Consider the following 16564-nt stretch of genomic DNA (forward strand, 5'->3'; position numbering starts at 1 on the left):
CCGAACTAACAAAGCACAACAGCCTACAGTGACTTTTATTTGGACATTTATTTAGCTGTCATTTACCACACTGGTACTACAATTAGCTTCAGAACAAGGGCAAGCCTACTCTTTGCATGTAAGAGAACTTGGTCTCTATAAAGACAAAAGGCAAAAAAGTAGTAGTAGCTCAAGTTTCCAGATCCAAATCATGGCATTACAAAGAAGATGGGGAAAAAACCAGAGATTAATGGCCTCATATGTAGTAATTAAAGGAGGATTAAAAAATAGAATCGTGTATTTCCCATAGCTTCTAGAGAAACCATGTCATTTCTGTAGTTGTATGTAGTACAGCTAGAGAACTAGGAGTTTAGGGATTATTACAATGCTATTAATATTACTATATTTTAAACATACAAATCAATACATAATTTTAAAGTTGAACTTTCTGAAGTGCTATGAAAAATTACTGTTAAATTCAAACTTACATCACAGAAAGGATACAAAAATCATACTTGATAACATTTGAGGGATTTAATAAGAATCAGCCTTTTAAAAGCTATTGATAGCGAGAGCTGTTTCCACGATAACAGGTTTTACATTTTAAGGCAATTTTTGTATCTCTATGTATGTACTCATGTAAAGACACACAGCTTCTTTTGCACTGAAGTATTATAAGCTCGAATAAGTTGGGCAAATCTGTATATAAACATGAGGACAAACAACATTTACAGGGAGATTTCATAATCAGAGTAGAACACTTTAAAGGCCATTAATACTTCACCAACGCTATGCTTTAAACAAGTTCGCACTTGTATAATATCAGCAAGATGTTTCTAGTAACATAAAACCCACATACAATTATATGTAATTTGTGAAGAAAATACAAAACTTGTTCCTCTGGAAAACATGTTCCTCTCCATTATTTCTCACAAAATATCAATTATACAAAATAGGATCAGACTCTTGTTTTGCCTAGCTTACTCTCTATCATACACTAAATACCGTTTTACCAAACAGTTATCAGATACCAACTGAATACTGCATGGAGCAACAGCTTGGGAGTTTTCACAGGTACAGGCATAATTTTCCACAGCAAATTTAGTATTTGTTTTACACAGACCAAACCCACTGATTTCATATTCTATGTGACTCACTGGATCGTATCTCACTTGGTATTTGAGAAAATATGCAGAATACAGAAGTGTGAACAGCATTAGTAGGACAGTCATAAGAGGAGGGCTTTGACTTTTCTGTATGGTTTACACAGTAAATCAAGTTTGTGCTTCAGGCACATACCTGCAGGTGAGTAAATCAACAAATTACAGTGCAGGATGAGTAGCAAAAACATGAACAAGTTTTTGAGCAGACAGAATGACAGATGGGACACAACAGGAACAGTAATGAATACACATTATATACACACTTTACAGCTCTAGCAGTAATATGAGGGTAGTAAGAAGGTTTGGAGTTGTTTGATTTCATTTCTATTTACACATGCAAGTAATTAGGAAAACAGCAATAAATTAAAAGTTGTTGACTGATGTGTCACTAGATTCTTTATCCATGTATAACTGATGATTCTGAGAAGAATTCTACAATACTTCCTATCATTATCAGAGTTACAACTAAAGATTTAATTAATTAGAAATAAAGAATGGTAAAAGAATAACTGCTAGAATTTCCATATACTACACTTGACAAGTGTGAATTAAAGCCAAAGTACTCAGACCACTGTTATAGGAAATTAATTTAGTAGGTGGCACATCAACACTGTAGTCTACAATAAAGGACATGGAATTAGTTTTATATTTATTCAGGTAAATATTTTGCATTTCCTGAATGTTTCAATTGTTTTCCTACTCTAAATCTGAGCAGAATCTATTTAAATATGATATTACTTAAAATTTACCTGTCCCTTTGCTATCAGGTAAGCAACAATCGAAGTATGTCCAAACTGGGCAGCCAAATGAATACAGCTACATCCTTCTCCATCAATTAGCGACGGATCTGCCCCATATTTCATCAGCTGTACAACCATGGATAAGTGACCCTGTCTAAACGTAACAAAACACAAAAAACAAACAACTGAATAACTATATACAGAAAAACTATTGAAATTTGAATACTGGAATACAACAAGTATGTTTAGCAGTAATTACACTACCAGAGCTCCTGCACTTTAACTCACACTTTCAAAACAACAACTGCAATGATCTGATTCTCCAACAGAGCAAGCAAATTCATTTATATGAGCAAATTCTATGCAGACAATGCATTCATCACATGCCATTTGCTTAAGTGTACTGTATAGCAAAAAAGACAATTAACAAAAAACCCAACTTATAGTTTAGATCTAGTCTACTGTAACTTCTTCCAACCCACCTTTGAAACGTGCTATTTTAAGAGATGTCAAATTGGCTAGCTACTCACTTTTTTGTGGGGCTTGTGGTTTATCTTTCTACTATTAAAAACTGTAGTGAAACAAAAAGTAGGAAAAAAACAGGAAAACTGAAGGTCTACATTTCTTCCACACTACGTTAAAAGCTTAAGCATCTTTTTGCCATAATGAGCATGGGAATATCCTTCCTTTAGACACGATGCCTAACTGTCAGTACACAGTTCCTGAGATGAGCAAAAAGATCTCTTCTATTTGTCAGAAGCAGCTTCAGACAATGCTTCACAGAGCAACAAATTCCAGGTATAAATGAACACCAGGAAATTTAATCAAACTTTTGTGCTGTCAACACAGAATCACAGAGTGTGATCTGTAACAAAAAGAAATATAGATGCTAAAATCTTTAATGGAAGCTAAGAAGCATTCCTCATCTTTAGTAAGCACATTCTTTTGATATAATGAATCTTCCAAAAGCTAATTTTCTAAGTCTCCTTTTGCCATCTACAGGTAAAAATATTAATATGGATAGTGTTTCTTTCCTGCCTATTTCTAGGTGGTTGTCTGAAGGAGCAGGACTGCTCAAAGGCTGTCTTCAATTCTTCTAGCCATTCATCATCTCTGACCATCTCATATGTAATAAATCAGATTTTAAGTACATCTTAAAAAAAATAGAACACTGCAAGGACAATGTCACAAAAAAATCATCCAAAGACCCATCTGCAGAAGTGCTGCTGAACTTCAGAAGACTGGACAAAAATAAGATCTCCAAAGTAAGAGTAAGCCAAGGTGCCTACAGACTCTGATTTTACTTGTTTTCCTATCATAGCAATCATCTTCCTTTACATCAGAAAGAGATAAGACAAAAACTGAACATTATGCTGAAAGCTCCCTTAGCTCAAACATACCACATTCACAGTGAGCTCAGTTATCAGACTGAATTAATTCTAGTACAAAGTATTTCCAAAAATATAGCAATTTCATAAAACTATCAGTAGCAGATTACGTGTTAAGCAAAGAAACAGAGAAGAAAATTTCAGAAGACTTTTTCCCACCTTGTTGCCCAGTGAAGTGGGGTAGAATTTAAATCTCCTCCAAGCTGATCAACGATAGCACCCTTTGATATATAGTATCTGGAATAATACAAATAATAAACATTATTGCTTGTCTTGGTTAAATTGAAAGGACACACAGTAAGCATGTTTGATGTTATGCAAAACAGGCAGTTAAGAGACCAGAAGACCAGAACTTTTTCTTGTCTTCATATAACCTTCCTTTTGCCTTTCTTATATGGGTTGGGAGAGCAGGGATGCCTCCTACTGCATTTTAAACATGATGCTATTTCCTAGTTTGATTCTAATGTAAAACAGAATAATTGCTATATAAAGTAGTACAAACTGTGTTACCACAAAAGTATTTAATAAACTATTTCTTCTTAAATATTTAGGGTCTGTTGCATTAAATAGAACTCTGAATTACTGGTAAAGAATATGCTGCTAGAAGACGATAATTTTTAGAGCATTTTGGCTAAATGGCAAAAGTATATACCATTAGACATGCATCTTGTGTCATCCCTGGAATGGCCCTGCTGAAATCATTGGTCCCAGAGATCACACTTAAGTTACACATTTGCCAAAGGTATAAGATTTGTACATACTTCTCAACTGTTATTAATCAAAGGACAAAACCCATCCAAGTATTTTAAAAATATTTCAAAATGATGGGCTAGAAATTACTTTTCCCTCAAGAATATCAGTGCTGGTCACTTTTCAAACATCACCTCTTGATGTTTGAAGGTGCAAGGGCACAGGAGCAGGCAATTCCCAAATGTCAGAAGTCAAGCAGGTGAGGCAGAAGGCCAGCTTGGCTGAGCAGGGATCTTCTCTTGGAAATAAGGCAAAAAAGAAAGGTGTATGCCCAGTGGAAGCAAGATCAAGTAATATGGGAAGAATTCAGAGATGTTGCTTGCTGCTGCAGGGAGAAAATTTGTGAGGCCAAAGCTCAACTGCTGAAGCTGGACAGAAATTTGGGGAACAATAAAAAGAGTTTTTTCAAATACAGTAATGGCAACAGGCAGTATAGAAATACTATTGGTCCATTACAGGATGAGGATGGTCACCTCACAAACAGGGACAGAGACAAGGCAGAGGTGTTTAATGCTTTATTTGCCTCTGCCTTCAACACAGAGGACAGACCAAGGGAGTCTCAGCATCCTGAGTTGGAGGACCAAGACTGCAAGAATGACCAACTCACAGCTGACCCTGAAATTGTGTGGAATCTGCTGCTCCAGCTGGATCCCTACAAATCTCTGGGGCCTGATGGGATTCGTCCCAGAATCCTCAAAGAGTTTTCTGATGTCATCGCAAAACCTCTCTCGATGATTTTTGAGCAGTATTGGGAATCTGGAGAGGTCCCAGCTGACAGGAAGCTGGAGAACGTTGTCCCAATTTTCAAGTAGAGCAAGGAGCAGGACCTCGGAAACTACAGGCCTGTCAGACTCACTTCAGTGCCTGGTAAAGTTATGGACAAGATTATTCTGGGAGGTATTGAAAAACACTGCACTCCTGCCCTCAACAAGTTGTCCTTCAAATCCTCAGGTGCTGAGTTTCTGGCATGTCAAATTCCTCTAAGTGTTTCAAGATATGGCAAGAAAAAGGTCAACAAACAGAACAACTTGAAAAACATTATTCTTAATTTTCTTTAATGCTTATTGATTCAGAGAGTGAAATTTCAAAAATAGCCCTTATAGGAACCTTTAGGAGCAGAAGAATGCATTAACTATACATGTCCACACTAAAAACATCTAAAGTAAAAGTTCTTTTATACAGTTGCTTTAGAGACATCAGACACAATCAAGTACTTCATCAGATTTGCCAAGGTAAAAACCTGTTTGTATGACAAACAAGATCTGCTCTGATAAATGCAGGACAGTCCACTCCTCTGGCATCCAATACTAAAAGAACAAAACTTCAACATCTCTCTGCTAAAGTTAAGCTTTTAGATTTCTCCATGAGAACAACCAAATATTTTGTCAAAGTCTTGGTCCCATATAGGTGAAAACGCAGAGTACACGTAAGCTAAAGAGATAATGTAGTTTTGTTAGAATGAAGTATCAGCTACCAACAAATGAATTTGAAAAAGACACTGAGAAACTATTTAGTCCCCCTTGGAAAGGAGTTCCAAAGGAAACCTTGTCCAGATAAAAAGACAGTACAGAGAAATTCACAGTCAAAGCTTGGATTCATTTCTCTGATGTGACAGCCGCTCATAGGGAGGTGAACACTAAACAGATTGCCTTCATTCAAACACTGGTCCTTGCAGAAACGCAGAATATGTTCAGATTCTGCTGAGCAGCAGAACCACACTGGTTAGTAGGTTTTATTTAGATGGAAGAACTTGCAGTTTGACAACTGGAAAAAGACAAGGCGACAATCTCCTGCCAGATGGTGCATTGAAATAACATTTTATGTTTCTTTAAGCATGTTTTTAGACTAAGTTGAGATTTATCACTGCATTTCTGTTTCAGTACACATAAAGGGTGAGATTTGCTGCAAAATCAGACTGAGAACTTAATCTCCTCGTCTAAGCAGATCTTGCAGAAGGAATTTTGTGCTCAGTGAGAATGCCCCTGAACAAAGAAAGAACTGGGCAATTCTACTCTCGGTGATTCATCTAAGCTTCCACCAGAAGACACCAGGTATGCAAGTCCTATTTAAGCAAGCTACTTACATTCAAAGCAAGCAGATTTGATAAGAGGTTGCCTTAAGAAGAAAATACTTCCACTGATCTCCGCATTAAGATCACTAAGTCTTTGCCAGGCATTTGAAAACTACCCCAGCTTGCATTCAGTGCTTGTGGAATCAAAGTGCATGCAGTCACTGTTGCTAGAAGCAGGAAAAGTAGAAGAGAAATCCTTGTCTGGAGAAAGTTCAACATGGGGAAGGAGAAATGCAGGCAATAGGTAACTGTAGAGATATAAGGCCATTTTTCACTTTCTTACAAATCTGAGTTGAAGAGATACTAATAGATCAGTGTCATGATGAAAACAGAATTGTGCTGTTGACACTTAACCCTGATCCTACAGAAATATGAAAAGGCTCAGTAGTTTTCCTTATCAATGTGTTTCTCTGTTATCTATGCTGAATCTCATGTCTCACAATAGATGGGATGAAGAAACACTAAAAATAAGAGAAGTCTAATTCCAAGCCTGCACTCTCAACAGACAAGCTGCTAAGCTACTTAATTGGGAAGGTCTTACATAGTCAATACCCACTAAGCAAGACACTGAGATCTTGTATCATGAGAGCAGACGACTTATATTCTATCTCTGTAGTACCAAGCTTAATAGCCAACATTTTAAATGAAATTATCCACTGCATATAATGGGGAAATAGTGAAGACTTGGGGAAAGATATGACAGGCTTAAACAAAAAAAAACCAAAACCACAACAGAGTAATTTTATTCTAAGGAAAAAAAAAGAACTAGTGTCTTGCAAAGAAACAGTGAGAGAGAGCACAATATAGTGAATTACATAAACCAAAATAAACAAGATCCCCTAAAGACAGAGGAACTTGTTTGTAAGAACTGCATCAGGTGAAAGGAATTTTAGATACAGTTAAACACATGGAGAGTCACATGCACTCTAGTAAACAGCAGGAAGAAAATGCCATGCTGTCTGTCACAGTGGCAGAGATGCATCAAGAAGGGACAAGAGCTCTGACATACTGTCAAGGAAAAAGGACAAATTAGACACATTAAAGACATTCAGCTGTCTTAAAAAAGAGAAATCAAGACTTTTAAGAATGCAAATAATTTTTGTTTAACTTAAAGTGTAATACATACTTCACCAGATCTATCCTGTTGTTGATTGCAGCCCAGTGGAGAAGTGTTACATTTTCTTTGTCTGGTTGTCGTACATCATATCCAGCTTCCACCAACTCTCTACATCGTTCATATATTCCATACCTTCAAGAATAAAATAACATTTGTCAAAGCTCTCACCTTAGATAAAAATGTATTCGTCAAACATCACACTTTTGATCACAACACAAAATTTTCAACAGAAGAGAAAGGAAGAAGAAAATTTACTTTCTGTTTCTATTTGATTACATATCTCTTGCAACAAGAAGCTTCCACTGAAGTTACATTAATCAATTCAAGATTTTACAGAAAACTTGTGTCCCTAGCAAATTCCACTGCAGAGCAAGGCAAAATATCTATCAATACTATACCAAATTTAGATAACTCTTCAGTTCCTGGGAACTCCACTACATGTGTTTCTCTCACCCTGTTTTACTTCCTTTCCAGCTCTTGAAGACCAAAAAAAAGCTTAATCAGCTGATTTCACAGTATCTTCCTAAAATTCAGCAAGTAAGATCATCAAGTCAATTACAAACACGAACAGCTCAAATATTCCCCACTTTTCTTCTCAGACAACAAATAGCGATCTTCCCGATACAAGTTAGTACCATTTTCTCCTTGAGACCACTTCAAAATTCATATTATTATGAAACTTATTCTTTCATTAAAGAGGACTATTAAATGTCATCTACCGTCATTTGAAAAAAAATTCTGCATACATTTTTAAAGCTGAAACAAATCAGGAAGCATAAACATCACTTAGGCATCTCATGTAGGAGTAACTTCAACATTAAATAATGTTTGTCTTGATGTTTATGCTGCTTTGCCACCTTTTTTTAGTGTCAATAAAAGCAATGCAGAAGAGCAAGTAAACCCTACATTTCAATATCTGCACAACCCATAAGGGTTTCTCAAGTCTCAAGGAGAAGACTGACATGGGGGTATGCCTTGAAATCAAGGTCAGTGCCTTGTGACATCTGACTTCTGCTAAAGGAGAATTTTAACAGCCTCTCAAAGTTGAAATTTAACTAAGTTTTTCATGTGCTGTTTCTACATTCTACTTTCTGCAGAAGAAACAGCCTTAGACAAGGCCCTTCTGCTCCACTTGATCAGTTTGCATAACTGATGCAGAAACCTTTTTCCTGGGGTAGTTGCCATTCTTACTCTTTCTTTCATGCGTTTGAATGCAACCTCAATCTGGACAGTGGTCCCATAATGAATCCTCAAGTGACCCAATCCAACAAAACTCAAGAGTGCTTTCCAAGTGTATCACAGGTTTGAAGCATAAAAACTAGTTGGACACTATTAAAAAAGGAATACTAGACATAACTAGCCTACTTAGATCACATTGTTTTCAATTTCTTAAGTAAGTTCCTCTAGAAATCATGAAAAATGCTGGGAATTGCTGTCATACCTATTATCTTTTTCAAACATTACAGGAAACCACAACAAAAACTATTGTGTGCAGTACATACCAAGTGGCACCACACCTGTAAAATCTGGTCCCTCAGACTGAGTAAAAAAGCAGCAGTAGGGAATAATTCTGACAGCAAAACTTTGGGTTTAATCAGTTGGGGGTAGTGGAAAGAAGATGTTTGGTTTATGATGACTGAAAAATATGCAACCAGCTAGACAAGACACACACACTCAAACAAACATAATTGCCAAGAAAACTGAGCCAACCTTCAGGCACACTATCTCCCAAGTCCCAAGCTACATGAGCGACGTAGCCTGATGAGTGCTTGTACAAGTGGCTTAACACTTATGTATCATTCCTGATTTCCCATCCCAGTTGGAGGGGCCACTGAAACAGGTTAAGACTACAAAAGGCAGGTCAGTCAAGAACAAGGAGTAAAAAGAGACAGTAGAAGAGATGGGAAAGTACATACTTCCAAAAGCAGGACAGCAAATTTTGATCTTATTACAGTACAATATCACACTAGCATATTACAGCATCTGAAGGTAGCCATTCATACAGAATGGTAAAACAACCATTTGTTGACAAGCTGTCCTACTCCAGTCAGCTGTTAGGACACTCCTTCCTAATGCAGACAAGCCTGCTGCCTTCATTTAAACTACCAATTATTGACTTAAAGTCCTGCTATTAGATTTAAGTCACCAGCTAAAAAAAAAATTCTACTGCCTGAGGCTGAGTTTACCTGACTCTTATCCTGCTTTAGTAAGTAGAACTACACAACAAGTAGGAATTATATTAATACAATATTCTAACTTATTTTAAAGATACAAAGAACAGGGATACAACAATGTTAACTTCCTATGAAGTGTAAGAGGCAATCATGTAAAGCTTTCATGCAACAGATTAGGATTTTCATTATATGTACTTGTTTCAGCTGGGATCGAGTTAATCTTTTTCACAGTGGCTCCTAGGTAGCTGTGTTTAACATTTGTGAGTAATAGTGTTGATTAATATACCAATATTTTAACTATTGCTGAATGGTGCTTGACACACGGTCAAGGCGTTTGCTGTTCCTCATTCTGCCCTGACGGCACAGAGGCTGGAGGTGCACAAGAAGTTGGGAGGGGACACAGCTGGGACAGCTGACCCCAACTGATCAAAGAGATATGCAATATTACACGACAGTGTGCCCAGCAATAAAAGCTGAGGGAAGAAGAGGAGACATTCAGAGTCAAGGTGCTTGTCCTCCCAAGTAACCACTGCATGTGATGGACATGGCCGAACACCCGCCTACCCATGGGAAGTGGTGACTGAAGTCCTTGTTTTGCTTTACTTGCATGTGCAGCTTTTGCTTTGTTTATCTCCACTCCTAAGTTCTCACTTTTACCCTTTTGATTGACTCCTTCTTCAGGCTTAGCATCATAGACTTCCATTCTACCCACTGGAAGGCAAACTGCAAGTCACAAGTACTTGGTACTACTTGGCCACAGAACAAAACATGAAGTTCTGCAATACATCAGAAGAGCCTTTCCAGGGAAACAAAAGTCTTTCCAAAAGTGATACTGAGAGTGATGTATATAGCAATTTTTCAATTTAAGTCACCATCAGTTTGTCTATTCCTAGCAATTCATTTTGGTATCTTGAACTCAATCATAACTGATTACAAGAAATGTAAAACACAAGGTGTAATTTAATAAATCTTCAATTTATTAAATTGTCACAAGAGGACTCAATGATCTTGACACACAGAATTGGCCTGGCAAAAAAAAGCCAGGAATTTACAACGATTTGCTCCTCTTCCTGGAAACAGCAGGCTCTCAACAATTAAATAAAACCCTGAACCTGCAGCAGTTATGGTTTCTTGAGCTCTGTCCTAGAAATGCAGCATTCTTCTCTCACATACTACTACAGCCTTCTTCCATCAATTTGCTGAAGCTGATTTCACCTTGCCTTTTTCCAAAGCTTCATGATGCACTGTTAGGTTACAAAATGACAAAGTCACCCATTTCAGAGACTCAGCATAATTGTGCTTGTAATGTTGTTATAAAGGGCTCTATGCCCTTCAAGAGGCATGGAGGGAAAGATTCAAATCCTCACAAGACATGATGTATTAATCTAACAAATATTTCAGCATCTGAAATGCTGAATATTTCAGCATTCTAGAGGGTGACGCTGTAAACATCGATACGGAGCATAATTAAAGCATATTTTTGAGCTTGTCTTGAAAGAAATAGGACTAGTCCTTGCACGGCAAAAATACCACTGTGGTAGCTCATTTTGCTATCACAGACTGAGCTATTTCAGTAACTAACCTGCAACATTTTATTTGTCATCACACGTTAAAGATATTCTGACCTTAATACTTTGAAAAACAGTAGTACCCTATTGTCTTTTGTAATTTTAAATACATAATGCATTTTTTAATCTTTTGTCTACAAACACATAGACACTTCCAGCTTTGCTGCATGATTAACGTGAAATTTGGCCAGAATAATAGCAAGGAATACCTCTACAGTGAGCACATCACCATGCCAACAAAGAGTAGGTAAGCCAGGAGCTCACTCCCTCATCTTATCATTGTAACTCACATCAAAGCTGTTTTAACTGGAAGTGCAATTAACAGAAAAATGATCTTTTTTATCTTTTGAAATCTCATTCCCATGAATGATAGTTGTTAAATACAAAAAAAGCCTTTAATACATTCGCAAGGTTTTTTGTGTTAAACAGTAAGACATTTTTGTTTTCAACAGAAAAGGTATAACTCAAGAGCTACTTAAAGAACCATTAACAGCAATGTTGAAAGATGAGAAATTTGGCTTTTAAATATGTTCCAAAGCCTTAAATTGTCTGGACAGTTGTGGCTATATTACTAATGTGGTTAAAAAAGTTCCACCCTTCCACATGAACTTTAGGTACATTTCACTTTCAGCAATATAATCAAACCCCATGGGCACAAATGACCAGGAATAATGGATGTGTACCTATGTCATAGTCTGCCCACTCTCCCCTGTAAGCAGCTGAAAGAAGTCAGAAGTAATCATTCCTTTGGCTAACTCTTACCAATTTGGATTATTCCAAATATATCTTTCTTTTTAATCAGTTACCCTATGACTGATGAGCAATAGTGATGAAAAAAGCTATTCTCAAATATATCCAATAATTTCTTTCCTTGGCAAGATTCAGCATATTTCGTATTTTATGCTGAACTATTTCACAACGCACACAACTTCATTTTGAATGAAATTATCTCAGTGAATAAAACTAATAGAAAAGTTAATCTTGCAATAATGAAATCGTAACACTTGAGAACAAGGAATCAATCTTCCAGATGTCACAAAAGCACTTGTTAATATCACTAATGTTTAATATCCATGTTCATAATGGTATCATAATCCATTATTTAACATACTTTCAGAATTTGCTCAAGCTCACTACAAGCCAAAGGCTTCACTCTCAACTGAACTGAAGAATACAATGCAATGATTAGTATATCTCAGATTTTGTTCTCCTACTGATAACCTATCATATACTTCTCTACCTGTGAACATTAGCTACTGCTCCTCAGTTTCATGGTTTTAAAGATTTAAAACAAAACAGAAGTAGCAACTTTAAGTTATTAACACAGTATCCTTTCCAAGACATCATATTAAAAGTTAATGACTCCCGCCTAGGATGACAGAGGGCTACTGCTGCCAAACGAGATAGAAATAAACCTATCCAACATATCACCATTAAATTTCACTTCTAAATCACTTATGATTTTTTTTTTCCTCTTTTGTGACAAGACTTCTTTCCCTTGGAGCTCCAGCAAGAACACTGATTATCACAGAGGAATAAAACCAAAGGTAAGCATGGATGATTTTTTCATTGCTCCTTTGAAAACAGTTTTTCAAATGCAGATGAGTGGCCTGCTTCTGCTTTCAGAAACACAGGGAAACTTTCTATGAATGAAACAATTTTGCTATAACCAAATACAAGATGCCAAAAAAATTACACACATATTCTAACATCTGCAAGATGAAGAGCTGAGACACTACTACTTTTAAAGCTACCTAGATGCTCTTGGACATGTTTATAACAAAGCCAGTGAAAAGTGTTCCTCATATTCATAGGTACTAAAACCAAACACTATAATTTTTACTCCAGCAAATGTTTCTGCAAAATAAAAACAGAGAGAGACTATTTTTTATATAAAGCATGCCTAGGGCCCCAGAGAGAGAACTTCTTCCAGTGGGAGAACCCACGAGGAGCATCATGGGGAAAAAATACTGATAAGCTGCTTTCAATGAGAAAATTAGCTGAACCACTGTTTTCTATACAGTCTTAATGTGATTGTAAGAGGCTATTAGATTTGTAGCTCTTAGTGTATAAGCATGTTAATTTAATGTGTCCAATCTACAGATTAAGAAGATAAGGGCACCGAAACAGTTCAATCAGATAGGAAACAACATATAAATACTTATGGGAAAACGTGGAGTTTGCAAGCCCTTATTTTTCCTTGCTGGAAAACATAAAATCAAATGCATTATTTTACAAACATTGTTTTATTTCTCTGTAATCTAGCGTCAATAAAAATATCTCAAAATATAATTCTACAGCCAAATAGCATATATAAAACATAAATGAGTTTTAAACGTTCTCATCCCATGTTTTTCATCATCATCTTGCATAACTAGTTACTTTCATGGGAGAAACTGGACTTGGGGAAAAAAAAACCATCCAAACCAAGAGACTTAAAATTATTCTTATTGTATTTTGCTATATTTTGATTGAACTTACTGAACTGCTTGGGGGAACTATTCTGGGAGACTGATGAGTGGCCCTTTTTTTACAAAAACTTTTTATGGCATCATTACATTAACACTGAACTAAAAAGTAAAGAAAGTCAGCAGATATTTTAATCTGAGTATTGATTTTTGAGGACAAAAGGTATACATACATATGGTATGTTATATTTCTATAACTGTAAATACACCGTTTTAGTAGAAAAAGTATATATTTTTAATAACACTGATACAATATATTAGTAGCATTATTTATTTTACTGCAAGCCTTATGATATTTGGTGGGTTTACTTTCTGCCTTAAATTTCAGAGATATTTCCCTTTATAACAGACATTTTATATTAAGTGCTCTTCATATTCTAGCAAATACTTAAAATAAAGGTGAATTCCCCCCTCTAGTCAGGGAAATGCTGCCTGGATACCACAACTTTAAGTTGACAGTCCCCCTTCCCTGTAATATTAACCATTAGGGCTATGATAAGAACCTGTAATGTTCTTTGGTGAGATGTCATCCTCTGTGTAAATCACATCTTATCATGACTGGGAAGGAACAAAAAAGTAACTCAGATCCATTGATTCTTGTTTGAGGAGACCAGAAAAGAACTGTAACAACTCAGCTGAAAGTACAGTCTAAATCTGAGAGTTAATGGGGAGGAAGGTGTTTTAGGTTTTCAAATATGCAGTGAGTATATAAGAATATAAGCAAGTAACATGTAAAATCACTTCTGCTGCCACACTTCCATGCTTTTATAAGAAGCAGCTAGTTTGATACAGTGTCAATATTTTAACTTCTAAAAATCCCCTAATGTGAGTATTATAGGTTGCAGTATTACTATTAAAGTATTTAGAGCAACAATTGCAGAGTCAGTCAACATCTGTTTCAGGAAGCTAAACTCTTTACAACTCAAAACAAAAAGTGAAGGAAAGTACATACTTCCTAAACCTAAACTGGGCCTATGTCACATGCAGAGCTGCTTCTTTCAAATGGGGGAGGTGTCTTTTAGGAAAAAAAGGAAAGAAAAATTTTCTTTTAAGAAGAAAAAGGCAAATAGCTCTGCAAGACACATAATGGTTTAAGCATTCAAATTAACAATACATTAAAAATAAAAATCTTACAAATCTCCAGCTCATTGCAAAAAAGCAACAGTGGTTTCTGAATGGCAAACAATAACAAACTAAAAAGTAGCATCATGACAACACTCCAGAAAGTCTTGTGAATTAGTATGTTACTACTGTGTAACAAATTTGTGTAATTCATGTACATTAAGAACACAATTACTAAATTTACACACAGTTTACTCCTACAATCCTTTTTCACCAATAAACTCGGTGTCATAGCAGCACTGAAAGTGCAGAATCAGAGATAACGAAGCAAGTTACAGAGACACATTCTTCCTACCCTATAAATCAATTAAACCATTATATTTGAATATAAATGTTACCTACTTACCTCTTAATCATCACCTACAGAAAATAAACATTAGTACCAACAGGAAGAAAATGTCCCACTCTCTTCCAACAATCTGCCCTACAACCATCTATATTTACAACTTACCATAATTCCTCCCATACATTCTCATACAACACTCATAAATTTGTCGTAACAGTAATCACTTCTGAAATTTTCCACTCTTGTATTGACAAATACAGTTTACCTTCCACTTTACACAAATAATACAATCCATTTTACTGTTTCTAACTAATACAGACACAGACAAACCTAATGCTCAAAAATAAACTTACTGTGTGGCTTTAACAATGTCCCAAGTGCTGTAATCATCAATGTGGCTTTTCCGTCCAAGAGATTCACTATATCCATGGTTGTAATGGCTTTGAGGTTTTAATTCCTAAAAAAGACAAACTTGCTTTTAGAACACCCAAGCCAGCAAGTTTCTCAGAAAAAAAAAAAATTATAAGCAAAACTAAAGCTACCTAAACATGAGGATGGTACATTTCTACATTTTGGAAAGCAGGCTGCCACATTCCCCAGTGTAGAACTGAAATACTTTACAGAGAACACAACTTGTAATTGCAGAGTTCTGTCAAATCCTGGACTAAGGTAACTTTATAGAATGTTAACAAAATGTAACAGTAATTTTCTTTGGTTGATTTTGGGTATGGTTTTTTTGTTTTGCTTTACTTTGCTTTTATAAATAAAACATAGCATAGCTAAAAAACCTATTTGCCATAAACTGACAAAGTCTCACTCTGTTTCTAGAAATAAATGTTGTATTTCAAATAGCACAGTCAAATACCTTCTATAAAAAAGTAACTGGGAATGATTAATAACACTGACTAAAATCTACTGATGCTTTATTGATTCTTCAGTTCCAGCCCAAGCTTCAGAGGTTATCTGTGTATGTTTAACCTACAGGTCTCAGAAATAAATGGCATGACCATGACACGTTCTTCACCAGATACAACTCCTCGCCTTAATTCTATTGATGAAGGGCAACACTTCTGGGTTCAATGTTTCCCTTGTGAAATCTATATCCAAACACTGTATTGATAGATCACTAGGGCAGCAACACACCATTTTTCTCTACAAAATTCCTGCATGTGAAAGCTCTTCAAGCTGAAATTGAATGATGAATTTTATGCAGCTTCTGGACAATTTTCGATTTGTTACACATACTGTAGCTGATTGCCTCTTTGTATTAGCCATGCAACTCAGCATAGCTACACAAAATGTGAAAACGTGCATGAATAAACAAGAAAAGTAGTAAGCTTTCTGGGAATTCTAAAAATGAGTTTCAACTGGTTTCATTAAAATGTATTATTTACTTTCAGTCAGTTTTCCCCAACATATCCTTCCAGGAACAAAATTTTTTTCTTTACTCTAAACATGGAAACACTTTTAAACACCTTATGAAAGGTGTTTAATTAAACTATTCCAACTTCCTCTTAGTTACTGAAATGAGTGATCAACTTGTTCGTTACTATACTAGACAGATTTTTAATTTTTTTTTAATAAAGATAAATGAGTTAAGACAATGATCACGTAGTGCACCTAACCTTAACAAGGATTCACAGTCACAAATCCCCACCACTACCTCTCCCAAGAGGCGTATGCTGAACTGATACCTTGAGTGACTAAGATATATTAGGGCTAGAGAGACTTCCTATTG

General features: G+C 35.9%; 1 protein-coding gene across 1 annotated transcript in view; it reads right to left on the minus strand.

Moving 5' to 3' along the window:
- The window catches only part of ZDHHC17 (zinc finger DHHC-type palmitoyltransferase 17), a 68571-nt gene that overhangs the window by 35861 nt on the left and 16146 nt on the right, over positions 1–16564 (minus strand). The window contains exons 2-5 of the mRNA XM_064655611.1: positions 15180–15283; positions 7218–7340; positions 3430–3507; positions 1892–2036 (exon numbers count right to left, since the gene is read on the minus strand). Coding sequence (XP_064511681.1) covers positions 1892–2036; positions 3430–3507; positions 7218–7340; positions 15180–15283 — 450 coding nt within the window. The remainder of the gene's footprint in view (positions 1–1891; positions 2037–3429; positions 3508–7217; positions 7341–15179; positions 15284–16564) is intronic.

The sequence above is a fragment of the Pseudopipra pipra genome, chromosome 5 (assembly GCF_036250125.1).
Source record: "Pseudopipra pipra isolate bDixPip1 chromosome 5, bDixPip1.hap1, whole genome shotgun sequence".
In the NCBI taxonomy this organism is placed as follows: domain Eukaryota; kingdom Metazoa; phylum Chordata; class Aves; order Passeriformes; family Pipridae; genus Pseudopipra; species Pseudopipra pipra.